General features: G+C 42.9%; 1 protein-coding gene across 3 annotated transcripts in view; it reads right to left on the bottom strand.

The window, feature by feature from the left end:
• The window catches only part of LOC124612339 (serine/threonine-protein kinase tricornered), a 600,632-nt gene that overhangs the window by 33,090 nt on the left and 541,256 nt on the right, over positions 1 to 26,286 (bottom strand). For all 3 annotated transcript variants that reach the window (XM_047140489.1, XM_047140491.1, XM_047140488.1), the window contains one exon: positions 316 to 451. In XM_047140489.1, the coding sequence (XP_046996445.1) occupies positions 316 to 451 (136 nt within the window). The remainder of the gene's footprint in view (positions 1 to 315; positions 452 to 26,286) is intronic.

The following is a 26,286-nucleotide window of genomic DNA, read 5'->3' as shown; positions in this document are numbered from 1 at the left end:
TAATATAAATTGAATGGTTCACTATTTTCTTAACAACAGGTGTCATGATTTAAAGTGACATGAGGATTGACTTAACCGACAATAGAAACCTCAACGAAAGTAAATAAAAATTAGTGAATACTGCACTACAAGTAAGTTTCTCACACAAAACAGTAGCCTCTTAAATTATGATTTATAAGCCAGAATAAATTAAGAAAACAAACAGAAAGAGAATGAAATGTTTCACCTCTCTGTTTCTGAGCAGGATATGTGGACCCAAATAAATTTACTGAAAAGAATGTCTAATAAATAAAAATTCACTTGCAAAATACGAACCTCTGTTTTCGCTCAATATGCTGAGCAATGAGATTGCTATAGTAATTCTCCAGTGTCACTTTGGCTTTGGTTGCTTTATCCAGTGTGTGACCGCTGAAGCGGGCAGTGTTCTCTGTTGCAGTCATTTCCAGGACTCCTGAAACATTTATGTCACCTCAGTAAACACACTGCAGCTTTAGTGAGCACAAGCTTAACAACTAATTAGTGGTAGGAAGAACATTTCATAATTTGTTGCTGAAAAGGAAAGAACTTTCACACAGACAACACAAATGAATAAATTGGTGAACTGCTGCAGATCGAGCCCTAGCCAAAGAGATGTTTGAGAACAGTACAGCCTGAAACACAATGTTCCCTTCTTACTGTACTTCCAATATATCAAAGTGATTTGTTTTCTTATTTAGGCCAAGCAGTATTCGTTATGATCCAAATACTGCACCACATAGCAATTTTACAAGAGGACACTCCCACTAGAGTGGGTAACAAATGCCTGAACAGGATTACCACTGTTATTGTTATTGTTATGCACACATCCACTGAGAAACGATGAACAAAGTCAGTATGAAGTTGCAGAAACTGACATTTATTAAATTCAAACAATGGAAAATGGAGGATGGAATGTAACAATATTAGAAAAGGGAAGTTGTTACTGACCATATAGCAGAGATGCTGAGTCGCGATAGGCAAAACAGAAAGATTCACACAATTACAGCTTTTGGCCACTAAGGCCTTTGTCAGCAACAGACACACATATACACACCAGTGTGTGTGTGTGTGTGTGTGTGTGTGTGTGTGTGTGTGTGTGTGTGTGTGTGTGTGTGTGTGATTTATTAAATTCAGTATATTTAGGAATCTCATTCTCTTACCACCAACTTAAAATTGCCATACCCAATAAGACATACAGAGTGTGGACAAAAATATACAGAAACACCAAAAATGCAACACATTACCGTGTCTAACATGGTGTAGAAAAACTGTTGGCATTGGAAACAGCTTCCAATCATCTCGGAATGGATAAACACAGGTCCTGTATGGTTTTCTATGAACTCTTACATGATTACTCCTGGAAAATAGTGGCAAGTTCAGTTAACAATGATGGGGGGACAATAGTGAAAACACACCCTTCACTCCAAAGTAGACCATAAAGGCTCCATAATACTGGTATCCGTTGCTGCCCAAAAAACCAGTCCTGCATAGTGCAAGCTGGGTAAACAAGGGCCCTGTCATTTTCGAACACATCACCACAGGGGAACAAACACTGTACCATGGATCAGACATGATCAGCCAAAATGACCACATAATCCATGACAATAATGTGACACTGCAGGGTATCTATGGGGGACCATGGAATACCACAAATGGCTGTCCAAATCACCACCAAACTGCTGCCATATTTCACTCTTGGGATGTAAGACAGCGGGCAACAAGTTTGGTTAAGTCAAACCATTTTCTTCCCTTGATCCATACTGCAGGCTTTATGGCTTCAGCACGTTTTCCTGTTACAGGCATCTGCATAATGATATGCAGCTTTTGAATTACAGCTCACTCTAAATTCCAGCTTATGGAGCAGCCTTTGTGTTCTTTTGGTGCTGACAGGGTTCGCAAGTGCGAAACTCAGTTCTGTAGTGGCCTTTACAGCTGTTCTCCCCTCAATCCGTTTTGCCACAGTCCTCTCAATGATGATCCACCACCATCAATCAAGAAACACCTTCATCTGCATTGTGACTTAGTGGATAATATTTTTCTGTTTACCCTGTAGACAGTATAAATCTTCTTATGGGACCTCTTTAAATACCAAATATTTTAACTACCTTAGTTACAGAAACACCCACCATACACGCACCATCAACTTACACAAATTCAAAGTCACTTACATCTGACAATGTATTCACAACTACACACAACAAACACTTGCAATGTATTGAGGATAGTACACAGGTGCCCTTCATGGTCAAAAATTAAATGGGTCAATCAAAATGTTTCTATTTGATGGTGTTGCTGCACCATATAGGCAATGTAGTGAGACTCCAATGCTGGTGTTTAAGCACTGATACGTAGGCAAGAAATTAGTGTGGCATTCGTATTTTTCCAACATGCATGCGGTAAATGCGAAAATGTCACCTACGGCGATGTTATTACCAAATGCGTCCAAACAGGACTATGCACTTTTCTTGGCTTCCAAAGGCCAAACACTTATAGACATCCATTATGGAATGAAAAAAGTACATGGGGCTATGGGGCAGTGGCGTCATCCATTGTCTCCTCGTCCCAGGAAGTTCAAGAGCCAGCCTCCTGCTGGAAAGGTGATGCTCACCCTGTTCTTTGGTTACTGTGACCCATTACTTATTCATTTTAAGGAACCTGGTTCCTCTATCACTGGGAAATGGTAACCTTGCAATTATCACAGCTTCCGTCACTTGAGAAAGGCCTTGGAGGGTCGATTCCTGTTGGACAAGGATGTCCAGCAGGCAGTTCGGACTACTTCATACAGTAGGACACGGTGTTTTACCAAACAGTTACCTTCAATCTGGTACAACTGTGGGTAGATTTCCTGAATGCTCATGGCAATTTTGTTTGATTGAATACCAATTTTTGACTGTAGGGTTTGCAAATGGAAACGTTTTGATCACCCCATCATACAACAGCGCAACCTGCAGGCTTGGATAGCATCTGCATTTATTTACATGCATGCATTTCTTGCAGCGTTTCCATATTTTTGTCCAATGCCTGCATGTGCTAAGTGTGATATTAAAACTAGGAGAATTAATCGGTCAGGACAAAAAGCACTTTGAGACATAGTATCCAGGCACAGTAATGAACAGCGTGTGTTCTTCTGAAACCACACTTTCTGATGTTTGATTATCATCTCGGGTAACTACAGCGACATTCATAATTTTGCCTGTGTCTGTACATCAGAGACCACGTTAACTATACCCAAATGGTTCAACCATGTATTTCTCCCAAGTATTTTTTCATTTAATTTTGAAATATTTGTATCCGGCAGAACTAAGAATATCAGGAGGCAACTAAAGTTTTAGTTTGGTTCCCAAATTGTGAACAACAAAGCAGACTACTATAACTTTGGAAACTGAAGTAAGTGAAAAATTTATAAGTTCTTGATCAAATGTGTATATTTCCTATGCAGGTTACTCATGTAGGACATGTCACAACGTGCAGCGGTGTAGTGGGTAAGAACAGTTAGATAAACGTGTGTATGTCAGCCACACGAGTGGTGTAGTCCTCACAAATATTTCAGCAAAAGTGGTAATAAACCGGCCAACTACATCCCTGCAATCAAGAAAAATGGACTTATTCTTGTAATTTAGTAGTTCAACGGAAATATTAAAGCAGCCGATATCGCCAGTGTGCTTTGACCCGTTAAATTTCCGTAGAATCTGAGCCATACGTAGCTTACAGTTATTCCGACTACTTCACACACAACGGCGTTACCAATTCTGAAATAAACAATTTTTCAACCTAATCGAAACTTCAGGCTATGCTATAGATAAATTTGTTGCCAACACAAGTATATTCCAAAGAGTAATGTATAAGCGAAACAGAACAGTTATTGTTCTGTTCCATCTGTTTGCACATGTCGTGTCACGTAATCTCTCTACATCAGGGCCAATGCCGATGTCTTGTATCAATCCACTCTACTTCAACGGTTTTGATCGGCTTAGACAATTGTTTGGTCGATCTCGTAACCACACTCGCCGGTGATTGCTTCTTTTTACCACAGACGCACAGGTACTACAAGCGCAAACTAAGTTGACAATCGGCGCGTCAGCCGGGTGGGAGCGACCGTAAAGACATTTCCCCCATTTATAGCCGCTCCCATCAGCCACCGCGCCGAGTGTCAACCTAGTTCGCGCGTCCATTACATACTTGGTCAGCTAAGCGAGCACAAATCCTAAGTTTACATGGGTCACAAACATCTGGTGACCAGCGTGACGTGGAAGGCTGAGTGCCTAAAGCCTCGGTTACACTATAGAGAATGGAATCGAACACAGGCTAAGGAGCATCAGCAAATGGTTCACAAGCGTTCACTACAATTCGCTTGTATCTGCGAGCAAAGGTTTACAACGGAGAGAACAAGACAGAACGGACTTAGATGGCCAACACTACGAACCCCTATTTTTTGCAGTATAATTGATACACCAGTTTCGTACTATTCAAAGCCATTTATAGCCACTGTGCGAAACTGTGACATTCAGATATGATTATTTTGTATCGCGAGAATTCTGTTTTTGACAAGGCAAGGAAAACGGAGTAGGAACAGAAAACAAGATACTGTATGAATTTTAACGCAGGTCTGAAAAGTAAAATCGCAGCTTCAGCCTTCAGCATTGTTGCAAAACCTTGCACGTATGGCGGCTGACGCTTTACAGTGGCTTTTCACTGCAATTTAGGGGGAAATTTAAAAGAAGGGCACTAACTAAAGAAACGTCAGCATTTACATTCTGTTTCTTAGCAACAGTATATAATTAGATTAGAAACTGTCACGCATTTCGAAAGCTGCTATCTCGTAGACCGTTCCCGATATCTGCAGTGAAACACTCAAGGATTTTACTGAAGCACGTTAAGGAAGATAATGTCACTGTATAATTAATGTAATGTGAAATACTCATAAGAACTGACACAGACTACTTGATGAAATCTGCTACACAGGGTGTTACAAAAAGGTACGGCCAAACTTTCAGGAAACATTCCTCACACACAAATAAAGAAAAGATGTTATGTGGACATGTGTCCGGAAACGCTTAATTTCCACGTTAGAGCTCATTTTAGTTTCGTCAGTATTTACTGTACTTCCTCGATTCACTGCCATGATTTCATACGGGATACTCTACCTGTGCTGCTAGAACATGTGCCTTTACAAGTACGACACAACATGTGGTTCATGCACGATGGAGCTCCTGCACATTTCAGTCGAAGTGTTCGTACGCTTCTCAACAACAGATTCGGTGACCGGTGGATTGGTAGAGGCGGACCAATTTCATGACCTCCACGGTCTCCTGACCTCAACCCTCTTGACTTTCATTTATGGGGGCATTTGAAAGCTCTTGTCTACGCAACCCCGGTACCAAATGTAGAGATTCTTCGTGCTCGTATTGTGGACGGCTGTGATCCAATACGCCATTCTCCAGGGCTGCATCAGCGCATCAGGGATTCCATGTGACGGAGGGTGGATGCATGTATCCTTGCTAACGGAGGACATTTTGAACATTTCCTGTAACAAAGTGTTTGAAGTCACGCAGGTACGTTCTGTTGCTGTGTGTTTCCATTCCATGATTAATGTGATTTGAAGAGAAGTAATAAAATGAGCTCTAACATGGAAATTAAGCGTTTCCGGACATGTCCACATAACATATTTTCTTTCTTTGTGTGTGAGGAAGGTTTCCTGAAAGTTTGGCCGTACCTTTTTGTAACACCCTGTATAGCTTTGTAAAGTGTGATCGATGGAAAAGCTATTTCTAGTTATTCGGTTATTATATCAAAAGCTCCTAAATTTCGTGATGAAATTAATGCTAACTTGAAAGTACGCCTCGAGAATGATCAGGTCTACCGGGTATTTTTAATTTTACATTAATCAACATATTCGTATTATTTACTTTCAAGGGACTTAATTATGCTGTGCCGTTTTCATAATAAAATACAAAAGCTTGCGCCTCTTTCCTCCGGATCCGCTTAATGGACGAAAGCAACGAACGTCCCCACTCGGGATCTTTGAGTGCTTCGGCAATTTCCAACCGAGAATGTGTATTTTGTTGAACTGTGTATCTCTCTAACACCACAAGCACCTATGATATCCACATTCTTCTTCTACCAAAATTACATTCTCTCCCGAACATTCCATGCTTCACGCAACTCGCGTTCAGCAACGGATGTAGTTCGCCAGCAAAACAGCAAACGAATGCGCTCTGTGCTCCGAGAGGCGAAGATGCGAACTTCCTTTGAAGCCGGCTCTGAAAAGGGAACAATAAACGTCAAGCGAGGTCTCAATCGTATCGAACGCCTACGTCACGAAAACAACTCCCCAACGTCGTTACTTTTTGCAACCGCGTCATAATGTGATCGATACATCCACTGTGATTCACACCTTCAATATCTTACAGCTCTGCGACACCCAACTGTTCATGAAGATTAGAAAAACAGCTACTCGTGCAATACAAATTAAGCAAACAGGATGGTAAAGTGTTCTTCGCCTTTTAAAGCCAAGATGCACTAGTGTCTTCAGCATAATTTCCGACATTTCACTGGAAGATCACAGTAACCGACACTGTCAGCCGCGATCCCCTGGGTGTAAGGGAACAGGGAGGGACGGCATTTGCTGCAAGACAGCGGCACGTCGTCAGTGGAAGACGCCCACGAGGGAGAAAGAAAGCCTGTCCAGTAAGAAAAATCCAGTTTGCAACCTCTGTGTACGACCACAACTGACCTGCTTCGTTACACCTGTACAGGTACCCGAATTACGTACCACACGGTACCACGGAAGTCTTTCTTCAGAAAACGACATGGCCGCCAAAAAAACAAAAAAAAACAGAAAAACAGATGCGTCGTCGTAGAAAATACATGACATACTATATTGTTCAGAATATGGTAACTTTTATGGATATGATCAGCAACCATTATAATTCGATTTTCGAAGGGCGGTTTTCGTTTAATCAATGTGGCACACGTCTGAGAACATCGTTGCAGGTATCAGAAGGCAAAAAACACACGCATCCTCTCATTCTGGTGTATATGAAGACGCCACTATTCATTATGGATATGGTGTGGTGACCTGTCGGGTGGGTTTCACAAAACAATTCGGCCCATCCTGTATTGCTACAATGAACTTGACGATGCAGATCAAAAAGCAACAATGGGCGAATTGTCGGTCTATTTGTGGAGCACCATGTTCGAAAGATCTATTTGAATATCACCACGAAATGAAAATAGCCTTATAAACGAAATACATATATCTGAAAACCAGACTGGCTTCAGTATCTGACGGAAATGTGAGGCCCCAATTAAAAATTATAAAAAGTAGTGCGTCGTGACTTGATGTATTTAAAGAGGTTATGTGAACTCCTGCGGTAAGCAAGGTTCAAGTGAACACATTGCGCTTCACTAGGCATCTTTCTACTGGAGGAAGTATACCATCACCACTTTCTTTTACATTGGAAAAGCAGAGTTAACTTCGAACCACTGAGCAAGTGGCATTTTCCCACAATAACAGATCACTGTCAGAGGTGGAAGAAGGGATAAATGACAGGAGAGAATTCTTGTACCGACCGGAGACTGAACTTTGGTCCTTTGAGTTACACATCAAGCTAAATTTTTCCGAGTCCTAATGCGCTTGACTCGAATTACTCATGGTGTGGACTCAAGAACATCCTGCACAGACCTGTTCAAAGAACTTGGGACACAAATTATTGCTTCCCAATGTATTTATTCCTTGACGAAATTTACCATAAATAACGTACTTCTCTCTCAAACCAATAGCTCCACTCACAGATTTAATACTAGAAGTAAGACTAATCTACAGTAAGATTTAACGTCACTTCCTTTGACCTAGAAAGGTGTCCATTATTCAGGAACACACATTTCCAGTAACTTGCCAAGAGCCATAAAAAGTTTAACTACTAAGTTCATTTCAAAAACATCTTTGTAAGTGCATTGCTGGCCACCCAAAATGCAACACCCTGAAGAAAGCATCAAAATCAAGTGAAATCTGCAGTATGTGTTTGCGGCTACGAGAGAGACATGTTTAGGATTTCAGCACAGACGCACATCATGGGCGACAGTAGCACCACCTGCAAGCGCTGTAGAAGCCGAACAGACGGCCTTGTGGACGTACTGGAATTGTTCTTTCGAGCGGGTGTTGAGCGTAAGCAGTTTCAGTAAGCTTCGCAGAGGACAGCTAGAGTCTTTCGAGCACGTGCCGGAGTTCAACCGAGGTAGAATAGTTGCCTATAGGCATTGCGGACCATTCTTCAGAGAAACTGGTGATCGTGTCGGACGGAACCAAGCAGCCCGTGATGCGAATCTGTAATCGCAGGACGACGAACCGACGGGACCGATTGCACCGACCTCGTACCACTATACGTGGTGACAGGTTTATTGGGCGCATAGCAGTGATGGATGGCTCTGCCACATCACGAATTATATCACAACAAATTCTGTCTGTTGCGCAACAAGCATGTCCGCGCATATCACTCGACGGCGTTTGCAGCAGAGTGGACTGTCCGCCAGGCGCCAATTGTTGCGTTTACCATTCAATCAACACCACATGTGTTTGCACCGGCAACAGTGCGATGAACGACGGACATTGACAATCGAATGGAACGACACTGTTTTTACCACTTTGCGGTGACACTGAAAACATTTGTGGTCCGAAGATCGACCGGAGGTGACTTAAAGGCGTACAGCTGTTCATTTGGTAAGCACAATTTATAACCAAGTTCTTATCGGACTCAAGACTTCTTTAGAAATCTCATCTTCTGAGATCCGAATGAACAATACTGGATAGAACAGGCAAGCACTAAATGGGAGTTTTTTGAGAGTGCTAGTAATTATACTTATATGGATATGGTGTCTTCTTTCGGATATGTCCGATAGGACACCATGTCCAATATGTCTATCATTCTGGCAATACCGGCCATGACCTCCTTCTGTGCGGATGCACTCATATTCCCTGAACTCTTACGGGACTTGGTGAGAATGTCTTCCACGAGTAATGAGTGTGTTGGGGGGAGGGACACTACGAATGTAGTGTGTGGGCATACAAGGTGAGAATGTGGGTCTCGCGGGAGGTGTGCGCGAGATAGTCCCTGCATCGCGCTATCCTCTGTGCCCTCCGTGGCTCAGATGGATAGAGCGTCTGCCACGTAAGCAGGAGATCCCGGGTTCGAGTCCCGATCGGGGTACACATTTTCACCTGTCCCCGTTGATGTAGATGAACACCCGTCAACAGCTGAAGGTATTAATGTAATTCTGATTTCGTGCTAGTAATTGTCCCCAGATATGTATCTACGTTATTTGTACGTGTGCTGTTTTCCCACGCAGCAGTATCATATTCAGCACGTGGATACACAACAAACTGCAGCACTGAGTTTCCTCGCCAGTCGTCTCCAGCTACTTTGTTAAGTAAATTTATTCTTGAGCCAAGCTTTTTCGACAGGTTCGTAAACTGCACGAATGAGCATCACACCTTGATATTCTTACTGCGCGCTTCTGCATTATGGAGACAGAAAGCGGCAGCTGCCTCTGGAGCAGCTACGTAAACACAGGGTGAGCGAGTCCTACCCCATCAGCCGCTGGTGCACCAGTACGGAGACAGGGCCTGTTTATGCTTCAGGCTCTTTGCTCGCACATCGCCGTCATCGCCGCATTTAACCTACAACATCGCTGTAACGTCCGATCTGCACCAAGCGAGGGCTGCAAGTTGGTTTGTGTTTGTAGCGGGTCACTCCCAGTCCTGCCGTTGTTAAGTTGACTTGCTTGTTACGCGGTTTCTCGGGTACCGTATGCAGACACTAGCGTTAATCATGTCTTTGAAACAATTTGAGGAGTGAGAACTATGAGTGACGATTTCACTTCGGCCGCATCTGAGCAGAAAGCTATCTGGGACCATAGGCAAGTGATAATCAGTACTGCATTATACTGGATAACGTAAGCATATTTTTGTCATGTCGCTGTTTCGCCTTCCTTCCAGGATGAATGTGTACATGTGGCAGAGATAGTAGACGAAGCAGATACAGGCAAAACGTGACAGAATACTTTCTCAAAATGAGTACCAATCGCTCTTCCACAGAAACTGTATTAATCCCAGCAATACCAGAAGGGAGTGTTAGTGTGTGTGTGTGTGTGTGTGTGTGTGTGTGTGTGTGTGTGTGTGTGTACCTTGTGCCCACCTTTCGAACATACTGTAATCTGGTCAGTAACACTATTTTAAAATTTTGAAAACAATGTTTATTACTTCTATTAATTCTTCTACTTGATTCCCTAAATGTTTTCAATTTTTCACGTAAACCAAAAATTTTGACCAGAGGTTGCGGATGTTCCTCCGACAGGATTGTCTGTTGCAAAAATGCGAGTCTCAATGGTAGATGACACTTTCCCCAATGAACGTCGTATTCAATATTTTCAGGATCAGGATCTCACCTGTACATCGGATCTCTCTTTAAAAAAATTCGTTAATTGTTGTTAACTTTTATTCACAACACAGTTTATAATTTTTTTAGGGCTACCCCTCCCCCTCCCGTAGGGTAGTACAAGTTACTGAAAATGCGGTGATGTTGCTGAAAGGTATTTTCATGTCCTGGATCCTACTAGCACATCAATAAATACTCTTTAAAAAGTACATCGCTAATTTAAGTTAACAACAATAAACGAATTAGGTTTTAGTCTGTGTGGGTAATACGCGTTACGAAAAATGCGTTGATTTTGCTTGCGTTAGTAATGTTGGGCAGAATCTTCCCGTGTTCAACTATTTTTGGTTCGACAATATTTAAATTGTATTAGATAGTTTTACGGGATGGTGCTGTCAAAAAAAAAGCGACGTGAATTTTTTATCCTTCGTTACAACTGGTAAGAAACCCATCGTGTGAACGTTCTACATTCGAAGGGCAGCCAATAATCTCATTTTTCTCCCGAACTAATCACTGTTACTGTTGTAAGAAGATGCAGAGAACATCGTTTCCGCTTCACGTAACTCGTGAAGTCATCCACTGAACCAGCGATGTGAACAGGTGCAGGGTAAATGCGATGTACCAGCAGCGAGGCTGTAGCGTAAACATACCCTATGGGTGTGTATTGGGCAACTCACTGGGTCCAAGGACGAGGGCCGGTGTGGACGGCGGGGCGCACCTGTGAGTGAGTCAGCAGCAGTGCCCGCCCACGCAGGCGCGAGGCCAGCAGAAGCCTCGGGCGCTCCCGGCCGGAGGCTACTCGGCCGCTGCTACCACAAGCGCCTTCACCAGGTCCCCAAGGACGGTGACCACATTACAACACTTCCCGAAGACACCATTGCGCGCGGTCCAGCAGATACGAGGTGTGTGAGAAAAGTACTGTGATTTTTTTATCTACCCAACTTTTTAATTTTTTTCGAACATCAATATTGTTCCCTTCGAAGTAGTTCCATTCAGCAGCTGTACATAGACAGTCAAATCGCCGTCTTGACAGCAGCGTTTAAAGACTTTAACTGGTAGTCTTTATGATGTCGGCCACATTCTTTTGAATGTTCTCGTGAGTCACTAAATGACGTCCTATTAAGACATTTTTTCAATTTCGGGAGAAGAAAATAGTCACGTAGACCCAGACCAGGTGAATAGCCGCTGTAGAATATTAGGCACGCCGTTTGAAGTCAAAAATTCCGTGATGCAAATGGCCGTGTGATATGTGGCGTTGATGATGCAGCATCCACTTAAGATGGTGGAGACTGTCTACAACTGCCAAGTCTAAACTGTGAGCAGTGCAGTGCACATAACGTGCTTTTGGTTGTCTATCCAAAACTAACTTTTTTCGTCCTTTGAACTTACCTCTCATATTCGAGGCACCATCATAGCGCTGTCCTCTTAAGTTATCCGTTGACACATCAAGACGAGTTTGTGATTCAGTGTTGGGGGTCTCGTATAAGCCAATAAATTCTTCGTTAATGATTAAGGAATCATCAAAAGTACGAATACAAAATGACTCTTGTTCGTGAATCGAAGAATCACTTGTTTCGTCAACCACAATAGAAAAATGTTCAGTCTTCCTGACAAGCCAATTCCTTTCTCAACACAGACTTTCCTAGCAGATCAGCGACCTCGTTTTGAATATCGTGGGACATCCACTTAGACCCCGAACGCCCTAACCAATCTTTAAACTCAGGCATGTCATTCTTTCGGAGTTCCAACAACTGAAAAAAAAAATTGAGTTTACATCTTCGTGCCCTCTAATCGCTAGTCCTTGTCGGCACAAATGGCACGGTAGTACAAATTGTCTTAAGAGCTAAACGGCCTTTCTTCATATCACTATCCAACTGCTCATTCAACTAGGAGGCCACACTTCGGTTAGTGATACAATTTAGTTTCAGAACAACTTCTTTATGTGTAAGCGTATTTTCATGAAGACGCAATTCTTCCAGTGCCTTTTTTTTTCACTTAGAAAACCCTACGGAAGTAAATTAATCATCTTGTTTTGAAGAAAATTGTAACAGATTTTTAGCATCTGCCTCTTTGCAGGTTTTACGAAAAATCTTTTTCGGTAGATGTTTCATATTCTAGCCATTTAGATTTGATCAACCAAGTCTTCTGAAATGGTCTTCCCTTATCGGATTGTCCAGGTTTCGGCTGTGAACGGTTCTCGCCTGAAGACGACGAAGCAATTGCCGGCACAATAATTGTTGGAGGTTGACTTACATTATCATCAACTTCGAAGGGCGCCTTTTTTGGTAATAAATTTATTCATTGCGAACTTAATTCACAATACACTGAGAGACTAAAGTAAACGAATAAAATATAGTCATATAAAATAGTCCACTGGACACTAAAGTCTGAACACTAAACACGTCTGTAGCATGTACTGAACGAAACTGTCCACACTGCGACAGCTGGGAGGGCCTTATATAGCCGCGGAGTCGTAAAATCTCGAAGCGTCAAGGTGACGCGAGGCGAAGGGTTCCAGGCGCTTCTACTCCAGTCCTTTTCATGTCGCCGCGGCCGCAGCGCTCGCCGGCCGGCTCCAGATTTCACCCGACGGTTCGCGCACCGGGACAAATTCTAAATGTGCCCGCAGCACCGTAGCACTATCACAATTCACAACACTCGTTTTCAGTTAACCGGCTTACTACCGTAATAATTGTTTCAATTCATTACTTAATGTATTTTTAAAGGCTATCGTCAAACAAGGGGTTGTTGGAGGAGGAGACCAGACAGCGAGGTCATCGGTCTCATCGGATTACGGAAGGATGGGGAAGGAAGTCGGCCGTGCCCTTTCAAAGGAACCATCCCGGCATTTGCCTGGATCGATTTAGGGAAATCACGGAAAACCTAAATCAGGATGGCCAGACGCGGGATTGAACCGGCGTCCTTCCGAATGCGAGTCCAGTGTGGTAGCCACTGCGCCACCTCGCTCGGTGTCAAACAAGGGAAATAAGAAATTCCAATATAATTCTGTGATTTTAAAAAGCATAATGTAACTAATAATTTTCTTAAATTATTGGGGCGTTTCGAGCCCCCTCAGGCCCCATAGAGTTAGCGCCTGTGCTCCCTATGAATGTGTCTCGTACGCGCTCCACATTGACTTAACTCACACTGGGACGTCCGCTTCTCTTTGCCGGGCACAAGCAACGAATTTGTTGTGCCATTGGTAAATGGCCTTCCTTGTTGCTGGCTTCTTACCGTACTTGGTTCTAAACATCCGCTGAACAGCTGTAGCACACTTGTTTTTTCGAACTCCAACACCCAGAAAGCTCGCTCCGCACCTGAACTCGCCGTGTTTGCGACTTGCGCTGACTATCGGCAAATTACCAAACTACGCTATGGCGGTATACATGAAAAAAACTTTCTGAGTTTCTCTTCAAAATGGCATATGTATGATATCTGTACAATGTTTGGTTATTGTGCAATAGATAATTGAAAGTGTTCCCAGGCTTTGTGTACACCCTGTACAGTAAAACAGAAACCTACCATATTGCGTCACAAGTAAATAAGTATAAGCTTCCGAATTGTGTCGTTTCCGGTAAATAACCTACGTGTTCTTTACTAAATAAACCGTGAAAACAAAAGAAGGGCCAAAAGGAAAGAGACTCAAAACAAGTGAAGCAGCAAGGACAATAATTTTTTAAGTTACACGTTTAGAATAGGTCACTTTTACTGAAGGTGTTCGAAAATAGAGAAGCCTATCTGAGAGATGTACAGCAATGCCTGTCTACCGACGAGGGTAGGACGGGCAAGCCCGATCGCCGCACGTGCGGCGAGGTGCGCGATCTGGTGTGCAACATAAATGTCCAGTTTTGCGGTATTTCCAGACATTTGCAGCCCAATATGTCTTCCATTAAATTACTTTTCTCAGCGTCATCTACATCGCTTCCGGAGTTTTTAAACGTTAATAAGAATCACCCTATATTTTAAAACTGTCAAAAAATATAGTTCTTTTAATTATTTCTTATATCAGATTCCGTAACTGTTCTGAATTTTTCAGTTCAACATAACCCAAAAAATCTCAGAAATTGAAGTCTTAGCAGTACATGTGACTTTTCGCAAACAAATGTAATTCATATTTTCACGTTCGCGACTCTTGTTACACATCTGTATATTTTCAAAAAGTATGCTGTGAATAAAAGTTAACGATAATTAACGAAATCCATTTTTCCTCTCTGTGTTCACATTACGGAAAATTCGTTACTACTACTGCTGCTACTACTACTAAGATTGTGTTGGAAGATATTTTCAGGTTCTGGACACTTCTCATCCGTCATTACCTACTTAAAAATTTTGGTGTTAGTGAAAATTAAGAACAACGAACGAACTTTTTTGTGTTGGGTACAAAGAATCCCCTGCCCTCCGTCCCCGAAGTAGTACGCATTATGAAGAAGATGTTGGTATTGCTAGCGTTAATAGGCCAGATATAAAACTGCTGATGCCAAAATTACGCGTTATGCAAACTAGAGGTGATCGTGTTTTGTACCCACATCAGTATGTCAAGAGCGACCATGAGGAATGTGATCTGACAACGTTAGTTTTCTCTGGAGTCTCCACCGTGATGCTGTACGTTGAAGGTGACAAATGTCATGGGACACCACTTAACATAGTGTCGGACCACCTCCTGCCCGATGTAGGGTAGTAGCAACTGGACGTGGCGTGGACTCAACTAAACGTTGGAAGTCCCCTGCAGAAATATTGGCCACGCCGCCTTTATCGGTGTAGGATTTCGCGCACGAACTGACTTCCTAATTATATGCTATAGATGTTCGGTGGGTAGCCAAATTATTCGCTCCAACTGTCCACAATGTTCTCCATACCAATCGCGAACAACTGTGGACGGGTGACATGGCGCACTGTCATCCAGAAAAGTTACATCGTTGTTTGTCAACAGGAAGTCCAAGAATGGTTGCAAATGGTCTCGAAGTAGCAGGAAATAAGCACTTCCAGTCAATAACTGGCTCAGCTGGACTAGAGGACCCAGTCCATTCCATGTAAACTCAGCCCGTACAATTATTGAGCCACCACCAGCTTGCACAGTGCGTTGTTGACAACCTGGGTCCACGGCTCCGTGGGGCGCACGTCACACTAATTCTACTATGAAGTCTTACTAACTGGAATCGGGACTCATCTAACTAGGTTACGAACCCAGGAGAGGCGCTGCAGGCGATGACGTGCTTTTAGGGAAGGCACTCACGTCGGAGGAAATATGCGTTTTAATTGAGCTAACGCGGGAATTTTACGCGCGCCCGCTGAGTAAACAATGTGATTTACGAACTAGAAACATCCCTCAACTGCCGCTGGAGTGCGTTCCGATCGCGTATACCACGTTGGGGCCCACGTACCGTATGCACAAGTCGCATCGTTCCTGAGCGTTCAGCAGCACGTAGAACTTGGCACGCTCAACGTTAACGTTCGACAGCACGGTCTGTGTGCCGACGGCTTTAGGGTAAGAAAGGCTAAGTGTTTACCTGAGATCATAATACAAGCAGCTTTATAAAAAACATTATCGAACGTATTTTACTAAAAGCTAAAAGCCGTGGTAAACTTTATGTTGCAATGTGAGAGGAACGAATTAATGCATAACTGAATGATGACAGTCTGTGTACACTAGAAAGATTTTAATTGTAATCCATACATTTTCTGTTCCGAATAATGGATGGCGTAGGTAATAATTGTTAAAAATACACATAGGGTGTGAGGAATCAGCCATGAGCCTGAGTTTTCCGACAGTTGTTGTGAGCGAGTTTTATTACAGTATCAAGCAGTAAATGTTTAATTTTGACAGAGGACATCTGGCAATCTCAATCTTCTGAAATTTCTCTTAGCACTAGCAAATCCATAGCAACGCTGTCAAGGAGTCAGCAGGTTGCGACGAATTTTGGTGGAGCAGGTAACTCGCATATTGTTTTATAGCTCCTGCAGCATCGGAGATCGTCGACAAATGAAGATGAATATCTGCCAACTAACTTTTACGCCCCGGTATATTTCAAATTGACACTGCGGACCTCGGAATATTGAATTCCCTAACGATTTTCCAAATGGAACGTCCTGTGTGTCTATCTCGAGCCAGCATTCCGAGTTCAAAATCTGTTAACTCCTATCGTGCGGCCATAATCACGTCGGAAACCTTTTCACATGAATCACGTGAGTCCAAATAACAGTTCCGCCAGTGCGCTGTCTACTTATAACTTGCGTATTCTATACTAGCGCCGTCTGTGTCACTTCAATGTACTTTTTTTGCTGCTAACAAGCCCATTTCTCAATGACTCAGGCACGAGACAGCGCTTTAAGTTATATTAAAAGTAAACTACCAGCAACTGCGAACCCAAACAACACATCTAAAAAACAATTACTGGTAATCCCTTTTTATTCTGGTGTTTTAACATCAGAACTTTCGACACAGTTGGGCAGGTTGTATAGTATGTACATATGGTAAACAATTTCCTCTTCTCTGGCTTTTCTCTTTGTGCTATCCTTCAAGTACTTTTGAGACATTCTGGAAACTAGAATACTCATTAAATTACTTGTATTACTTCAATTTCTTCGCCTTTCTCAACTATATTGGGAGCACTCAGCATGATCTTTGGTGCTGGATATTTACAAATTGTCAAAGAGCTAGTATATTACTATCTTATGCGAAGTCGATGAATTTTGGCACCAACAGCACGACGATTACTCACGTGCGTGAAGTGTCTTTACTAGGTGCTTCGAGTAAATATAAGACAGTCGCTGATAGCAACTGACGAACGCAACTGGATTACCCGTAGACTACTTTAAGGAAGACGGCTTCAGCACAATTAATTCAAGTTTCAGTGTTTACATTAACTTTCATTGACCCCCGCTTGTTGAAATCTTTCCTAATGGCTCTCCATATCAAACATTTCAGCAAGACCGAGTGAATTATTCGCCTTCGAGCAGAAACAGCGTATGCTATTTCGAATTCCGTCACATAAAGTGCTACATTTGAGCTGCGGAAGCGATACCGGTAACAGAGGCTCTAAAATTTTGTCGTCATTCAGTGTTCCAGAATCTTTACAATCCATCTAAAACCGGACGTGAAACAGAAAAATGAACTTCCTAATTTCGTAAATAATCGGGAGCCATCGCAGAAAAAAAAGAGTACCTCCTTTCTATGGGCTGCAACTACGTACGTCTGATTACCATGACAAGGTGGGCCAACCGGCGAAGGAGGCCCGTGTCTCTGACCCCTGTAATGAACATCACTGCCCCCCCCCTCCCCCTCACACATTATGATACGCTTACGGAAACTGATGGCTGACAAATTGACAGTTTATTGGCGCATTGCAATACATCAATGGGCACAGGGCACAGTACTATGCTGCGAAGAAACCCTTAACTAAAAACTCAGTCTTCTTTCGAAAATCTAATGAGTGGGAGGAAGCAAACAACTCATGATTCAACCGCTCTCCACCCCATGAAAATAAGAGGATGTAAACCATTTACTGTTTCCGCAGATTTGCTTCCCGAATCAGGGCAACAGTGCTGGCTCCAAAATTAAGGTACCTCTCTTACTAAGTGTTCTAGTCTCGCCGTTTCGTGAAGATATCCACATACATGAAAACCTTTTTGGTTTTACAAGAACCAGTGCTGGGTGTTTAAAAATTTTGCTGTATTTTTAGTGATTACCTTAACACTTTGGTCTCCTGGTGACTTCTCCAAATTCATTTTTTAAAATCCTTTTCCGACTGCGGATATTGTCACGTCATGGTTTTCTAGTTGTAAGTTGTTAGTTTATGTGGAAATGTGTTTATGAATCGCTGTCCAGGTTTTCTTTTTATGTGGATGATGGTACATATGGTTAAGTTATGGCAATACGATTCGATAAACCACAGGCCTTAAGTAATTCCGGTATCAGGTCCGGAGCACGTGATGTCGACCGGCCGCCGTGTCCCCCTCTGCCTTTTGGCGTCATTTAGATGCAGTATGGAGGAGCATGGGGTCAGCACACCCCTCTCCCGGCAGCTGTCAGCTTTCCGTTACTTATCATTGAAGCAGCTGCTCAACGGGGCTAACGACGGAGTTTAAATTGTCGCTCCGAGGGGAGATCTTCGTCAGTACCGGGAACTGAACCCGGGTCGTCTGCTTGGTAGTCAAGAATGCTGGCCGCTCAGCAACGGAAGCGTACGCAGTAAATTGAAGCCAAATAAGTATAGGGAGATCAGGAACAGTCTGAAAATCTTGTAAGGGTGTCGCAGGGAAGGTAGTGCTAAGAAATTATTGTTAAAAAAATAGATTCTCTGCCGTTTCCGAGTTAATTAGTATAGAAGTTAAGCAAATTCAAATGGCCGCTTGATATGGGGTGTAGCCACACGTGTGCTTCGTCTGGTTTCCCAAAACCAAGAGCGATACAAAAATTTGACCCCGAGCCAAAGGCTGGGCAGTCCCGTGTGCTTCCGTCCACGCTGTGAGAACAGACACAAACTGCCTCTGGCGGTCCGCTTGAATCTGCGCGCGCGTCGGCTTGATGGGCTAACTTCAACGCCGACTAATTCGGTGACGGCGCAACAACTATTTCTCAGCACAACTTACCCTGCAACAGTGTTAAGAGATTTTCAGACTGTTTCTGACAACTGTATATACTACGCAAGATAATATTGTCTCCGGGTCCATTTATCAGTTGGTGACATACTGCACTCAGATAGACTATAAGCAATGCGTAGAATACAACTACGACAACGTACCCTTCAATGACCATAACAAATTGAACAGCGCAAAAAATAATAATTATTATAATTATAATGGTAATTTTAAGACAAAGATGATCACTGATCACCCTTAACTTCACTTCTTAAAGTTCGTTTAAGCAGCTGGTTTACTCATACTACAGCGACCTTGATATGTGATCTTTGTCATCAGCAATTACTCTGCGTGGTAGAAACACACGACGAAAATGTAAACATTGACTATAAACTCTGCTAACTAGCGGCCTAACCAGAGCCATTTAATTAGTATTTCTGATGGAAGGGTTAGAGAGAGATAACGAACGTATATTTAATGTTCGTTAAAATGGAAGGCGCTAGAATGACTTTTCTTCATCTGACGGCTGTTCAAGAGATACGGAACTTGGGTGTTGATCGGCCAGCTCTAACAGTTCAGTTGCCAAGGAGAGCCAGAGACACGATGGGCTTTAGAACGACCTCCAGAGGTGAATTTCGACGTGTTGGAAGCTATGTCGGTGCAAGTCGTATTGAAGCAGTAGGCATGATTACCGCTCGAAGTGGAAGTAATGAATTGGCTAAGATACTAGACTCCCACTTTTGGAGGAGCGCTCGTCTGGCTATTCATGTATTCCCATGGTTTGCCGAAATTTTTCACGACAAATGCCGGGATGGTTCCCGAACGCAAGCTCTGACAGCAGGTTTGCTCTAGAGACATGACTGGCGGACGGTAGGCGGCTATTGAGAATGCCAGACGATTGCTGACCGCGAGCAACCAGTAGGTGCTTGCTACTGGACGTTCCGGACCAAAGGTGGAGAAAAGGAAGGTTGGAGGAGCGTCTGATGTATTTTCGCGTGGTAAATTTACACCTAATGTTCTGCACAGTTTAAAAACACTCGTTTTAATCATAATACCTGTGGCGGGTGCCAGAATTTTAAACAGAGCATGACTATCGTGTGACGACAAACTCAACAGCAACATACTTATATTTTTTCCGATTGAATTGGTGGAGCAACTGGAGGGTTGAAAAGGGGAGGGGGGAAACTTGCAAATAGTGCGTTAGTCAATCTTTCCAGTCTGCAGTCTACACGGGGATTCGCGGCAGCAACTATTACGGGTCTACGAAGGGATTTCAGACATTTAAAATTCTACGGCATCTGATGTTTAAGGTACAAAGTTGCGACGCTGCGGAGACAAACTGAAAACAGACAGCAACGATAAAAATCGCTTTGAAGTCCATCTCCTACAAAAATCACGTAAAACGCTGAAATTAGCGTACCGCAACAGCAACGCTAAGCATGTCAAAAATCTGTTCTTAACGTTAATTCGGACCGGAGTTGTGTTCTCCTTTGATACAAGTAACTTCTCTTGCTTGACAACCGGCAGGCACAACGCTTTACGCAGGTGAACTGGCAATAGAGCGGAGGCCGGAAACGCCAGGCTCCCACAGGTACATCGCTAGCTGTGCTAGTTGTCAAATGCCAACTCTATGACTTTCCGTCAATTACTACGAACTGTGACCTCTCTGATAGGAAATCACGAGTCCAGTCACGTAACTGAGACGCTATTCCATAAACACGCAATTTCACTACAACCTGCTTATGTGGTACAGTGTCAAAAGCCTTCCGAAAATCCAGAAATACGGAATCAATCTGAAATCCTTGTCAACAGCACTCAGCACTTCATGCGAGTAAAGAGCTAGTTGTGTTCCATAAGAAAGGTGTTTTCTAAATCCATGCTGACACTGTTTCAATATATAGTTTTCTTCGAGGTAACTCATAATGTTTGAACACAATCCATGTTCCAAAATTCTGCTGCATATGGACGTTAACGATATGGGTCTGTAATCTAGTGGATTACTCCCACTATCTTTCTTGAATACTGGTGTGACCTGCGCAACTTTCCAGTCTTTGGGTACGGATCTTCCGTTAAGCGAACGGCTGTGTATGATTGTTATGTATGGAGTTCTTGTATCAGTATACTCTGAAACGAACCTAACTGGTATACAATCTGCACCGGAAGACCTGCTCTTGTTAAGTGATTTAAGTAGCTACACTACTCCGAGGATATCTACTACTACGTTACTCATTTTAGGAGCTGTTCTTGATTCCAATTCTGGAATATTTACTTCGATTCCTTTTGTAAAGGCATTTCGGAAGGCTGTGTTTAGTAAGTCTGCTTTGGCAGCACTGTCTTCGATAGTATCTCTATTGCTATCGTGCAGAGAAGGCATCGATTGTGTCTTGCTGCTAGCACACTTCACATACGACCAGAATCTCTTTGGACTTTCTGCCAGGTTTCGAGACAAAGTCTCGTTGTGGAAACTGTTGTAAGCATCTCGCATTGAAGTCCGCGCTAAATTTCGAGCTTCTGTAAAAGATTGCTAATTGGAGATTTGCGTCTGTTTTATTTGGCATGTTCTTTTCGTTGTTTCTGCAACAGTGTTCTGACCCGTTTTGTGTACCATGGGGTACAGCACCGTCGTTCGTTAATTTATTTGGTATACATCTCTCAATTGCTGCCGATACTATTTCTTTGAATTCAAGCCACATCTGGTCTACACATATTGTTAATTTGGAATGAGTGGAGATTGTCTCTCAGGAAGGCGTCAAGTGAATTTTTATCTGCTTTTTTGAATAGGTATACTTTTCGCTTATTTTTGGAGGATTTGGGGGTCAGAATATTCATTCTCGCTACGAAAATCCTGTGTTCACTAATCCCCTGATCTCAAGTATAATTGGAGGCTTTAAAGCTATATGATAAGTTATAAGTAATGAGTACAATTTGTGATATAAATACTGATTTGCCTTTTTATTTTCCTTCTAATGCTTCCGTTTCACTGGGAACATAGAAAAAAGTTGAGGAATTCTCTTTCGGCTTAGTTCATACGCCAACCATGAGTTGCTATGGTCGGTACGCAAGCTGTCAATTTCCTATCAAAATTACGATGCAAGTTGCACGAAATATTGCACTGAAATACGAGTACCAATAACGTCTGACACATCATACTTCGTCTCATCCGAGTTGTAAGTAGGATAAATGGGTAACACAAACAGGTTCGCGCGAAACATTGACGTAAAAATCAGCTCAATTTTGGGTAGTACTGTTTTTGTTAATGTTCTACGTATTTGGAAATACGATTTATCGTACTGTTTCAACAGTTAATGATACACGATGAAAACCCCCTTCCACTGCAAGCAAAGAGAATCAGCAGAGAACATCAACTGCGCCATCGCGTGACACACACACACACACACACACACACACACACACACACACACAAAACTAACCAGAGATATACGTGATGGGAAGGGGGCGTGAAAATAAGAGGGTTGAGGAGAAGTTTGTTGGCTAGATACCGGTGGCGTAATGAAGTAGAAAGCGAGGACGCCTTTTAGCAGGGCATTCCCAACCTGCCCCTCCAATGCTTTAGGCGAGAATTCTCCTCGACAGACCATTAAAAAGCCATTTCAACAAGGGCGCTCCCAAATGATAAAGGAGCGAGTTAGCTATGAGACAAGGTAGATCCTGTTACAACAGACGATATTGCGAAAATACATATCAAACATACCGGCCTAACCAAAATCAGCCTCGCACGTCTCTCAAGGCGGATGCTAGGATGATTCTTCCTTACGCCCGTTCTTCCTGCAACGTATACCACATCTGCATCTACATTTCGCCCGACACCTTACCGTGTGCGGCGAAGGGTACTGTATGTACTAATGTAGTTCCATCCCCTACCCCACTTTCCTGCGACAGCCGCGAATGGTTCACGGGAAGGGTAATTGCTGGTGAGCCTCTGAGTGAGAAGTAAGCAGGTGGAAGCCATACATTGGTTGACTCTTCTAGAAACGTACGTTCTCTGAATTTTAACACCAAATTAAATCACTGTGCAGAACTGCTAGCTTGTAGTGTCTGCCAATGGAGTTTTCTCAACATCTCCGAGACGCCTCTGCGCTTACTAAATGAAGCTGTAATAAAACGCGCTGCTCTTATTTCGATCCTGTTTCCTCTATCAATCCTATTTGGTGCGAACCCCAGACCAACTAGCAACATTAAAGAGTTGGTCGAACGAGAGTTTCATTAGCTACCTTCTTTGTGGGTGGATTCCTGAGAATTCTTCTAAGGAATCTCATTCTGGCATCTGCGTGTGATTAGTTTTATGTGGCTGTTCCATTTTAAATCGCTTCCTATGATTACTTCTTGATATTTTATAGATGTGACTGATTCCAGTGATTGTTCAGCCCATACAATCGAAGACAAGTTAACCATTTGACGGTATTGCTTGTCTTGGTATATAGGGAGCTCAGAAACAGTCTGCAAAGCTTGGAAGGATGTTGCAGAGTACATTCGGTACGGTGCGCCGTTTCCGAGTTGATCAACATTAAAGTTGGAATATCAGGCCGTTGGACGAAAATTCAAGCGGCCCGCGAGAGACTGTGTCGCCAAACGTGTTCTTGGTGTAGTTTTCTAAAAACAAGTAGCAGATCAATACCAAAGCTGGACATGGGGCAGTAGTAGTCTCAGGATCGAGTCCAAGCCGAAGGCTGGGCAGTCTCGCGCACTGCTATCGAAGCTATGAGAACAATGGACAGTAATTGTATCTGGCGTGGCACAGGTTCGTTTTCGTAGGAGTATTACCTTCCTGTGGCACTACATGCAAACACTATCAGTGTATATACAAGATGTCCCAAAAAAAAGTGTACAGTCTTTGAAACGGAATCTCTCTTTAATTAAAGGAGACAGAAATACAATTCTTATGGCTAATAACTTAGACGGCGGTGAAAAACATAACAATGCTTTCTTTTGTTTCAGGATTGTAAACAAACACGGCGTTATCGTTTGAACAACGGATATGGGTGCTAAAATGTTACTGGAAAATAGAGAATGCGAGTGTGGTACGCCGACGTTGGAGAGTTCAATTTGGAATACCACCACCGACAAGAGTAACAGTTATAAGAATCAGAGGTAAGTTTGAAGTCGAAGGAACGGTGCACGATATAGAGAAGGGACATAGCGGACGAAAGAGAAGTTCAACAGACAATGAGAGTGTCGATGCAGTAATCCAGGCATACACACGATCCCCGAAGAAACCTGTGAGGCAATGCTCTCGCGACAGTGGGATCTGCAGAAGCAGTGTTCACAGAATTTTGCGGTCTCAGAACTTTTAAGCCTTACATTCCAAGACTTCTCCATGGTCTTAACGAGGGTGATCCTGATAAGCGAAGCGAATTTTGAGTGGTTCATGAACAGATGTGAAGAAGAGCAACGTTTCCAAGATCGAATTATTTGGTCAGATGAATCGACGTTTGAAGTTGATGGAACAACAGGACGGGGCGCCACCTCACTTTCACCTGGATGTGAGGGCATTTCTTAATCGTACATTCACTGTCAGATCGATAGGACGAAGAGGGAGTGCGGAGTAACCCGCTCGATCTCCAGCTTTACTCCTCTAGACTTCTTTCTGTGTGGTACTCTCAAGAACGTAGTTTACGTCGCGAGACCACACACACTGGATGATCGTAGAGAGCAAATCGAGCAAGCCTGTGATGCTATTCCGTTGGAAACAAAGTTGGTATGTCGCTCAGTCTTAAGTCTTTGTCGACGGTGTATTGCGGTGGACGGACACCACTATGAACATTTACCACCTAACACCACTAAAATTGTATTTCTAACCCCTTTCATTAAAGAGATGTTCAGTTTCAAAGAGCGTATACATTATTTTGGGACACACTGTATATAACATAATTACTCGGCTTTACAATACGTTGTCAATGACAGCACCACGGCACATTTACCAATCCAGTTCCTTTCCCACCAACATTACGCACGTCACTGACATCATCACACTTACAAATTAAGCACGTCGGTCATGGTTTAGGGGAACACATTTTACATAAAAGATCACTTAAGTAAGTATTCACTTAATAAACTGAAAATAGCCGCACTACATAAACATGAACTCAGTGAAGTTACTATGTCTCCTCATATAAGAGAACAGGACAGATGGAAGAAGACGCCTTTTCAGGAAGAGAATTACAACCATCATACAGGATGAGTAAGACTCAGTTTACCCCTAGTAGGGTATAACAGTATGCAGACATTTACGCAGAATCTGTCCATATGCGTTTCTTGCATTAGTATTGTTAGTAATTAATGTGTGCTTTCCGCACAGTGTTTACTTATTTTGTGGAAAATGAACAACCCTGGCAGGTCTCGACATTGCGTCGCCCGTGATACATAAAGCGGAATGCGGAAGGTTATAACATTGAGAAATACCCTGCAGTGGTGCAGTAGGGGAGAGGGGGGGGGGGGGGGGGGGGTGATGGCGTGCTCGCTGTAAGGTTGGCAGACCTACGATAGATGGAATTACCTTACCTACGTCACTCGCTCTTTTATCTACCCCCCCCCCCCCCCCCAAGAACCCAGTCTATCGCTTAATAACGGCTCTACTGCAGACGTGGTACACACAGTTAAAATTTGTTCTTAATCCACTTCATTTAACAACAACAAAATTTTATAACATTAATACACTATTTTTAATAACGTGTGACCTTTCGATCCTCTACAATGCGGTAACTATTAGTCCTAGAGAAAGTTGTCGGAAGTTAAATGTAGCTTGATTTTGTACTCTGAAACATTTTCTTGCTAGAAGCCGCAGGTTTCGAGTTATCAAAGAGAAACGTAAAAAGTGATCTCTATCCACCACGCTCACACTCCACCATAAGGTATTTTTAATACCGTTTGTAATGGGGCTTATACTACCAAGTGGGCCAGTGAAGTGCTACTGATAAACACTGAAGACGTTGTTGTTGTTGTCGTCGTCGTCGTTGTTGTTTGCTGCTATCTTCAGTCCGAAGATGCAGTTAACCACGCTATCATATACTCCGCAAGCCTCTTCTTCTCTTCCCGATTACTGTGACCTACAACCTGCTTATTATCGTCATTCCTTGAGCCCCTTCTGCAATTTATACACCCCACCACAAACTTTTATCCACTGAAAAATTAGCCTTACATTGAAGCCTTAAGGCAAGTTCCATCAAGAGACAGGTACTTTGAATCAAGTTTTCTCATGGGGCTCTTATCTCCAGAATCCAACTCCGTGCTTCTTCATTAGTTA

Source organism: Schistocerca americana, chromosome 4 (genome assembly GCF_021461395.2).
Source record: "Schistocerca americana isolate TAMUIC-IGC-003095 chromosome 4, iqSchAmer2.1, whole genome shotgun sequence".
Classification (NCBI taxonomy): Eukaryota; Metazoa; Arthropoda; class Insecta; order Orthoptera; family Acrididae; genus Schistocerca; species Schistocerca americana.
Note: the sequence above shows the minus strand (reverse complement) of the source record. Positions and strands in the feature narration are given on the sequence as shown.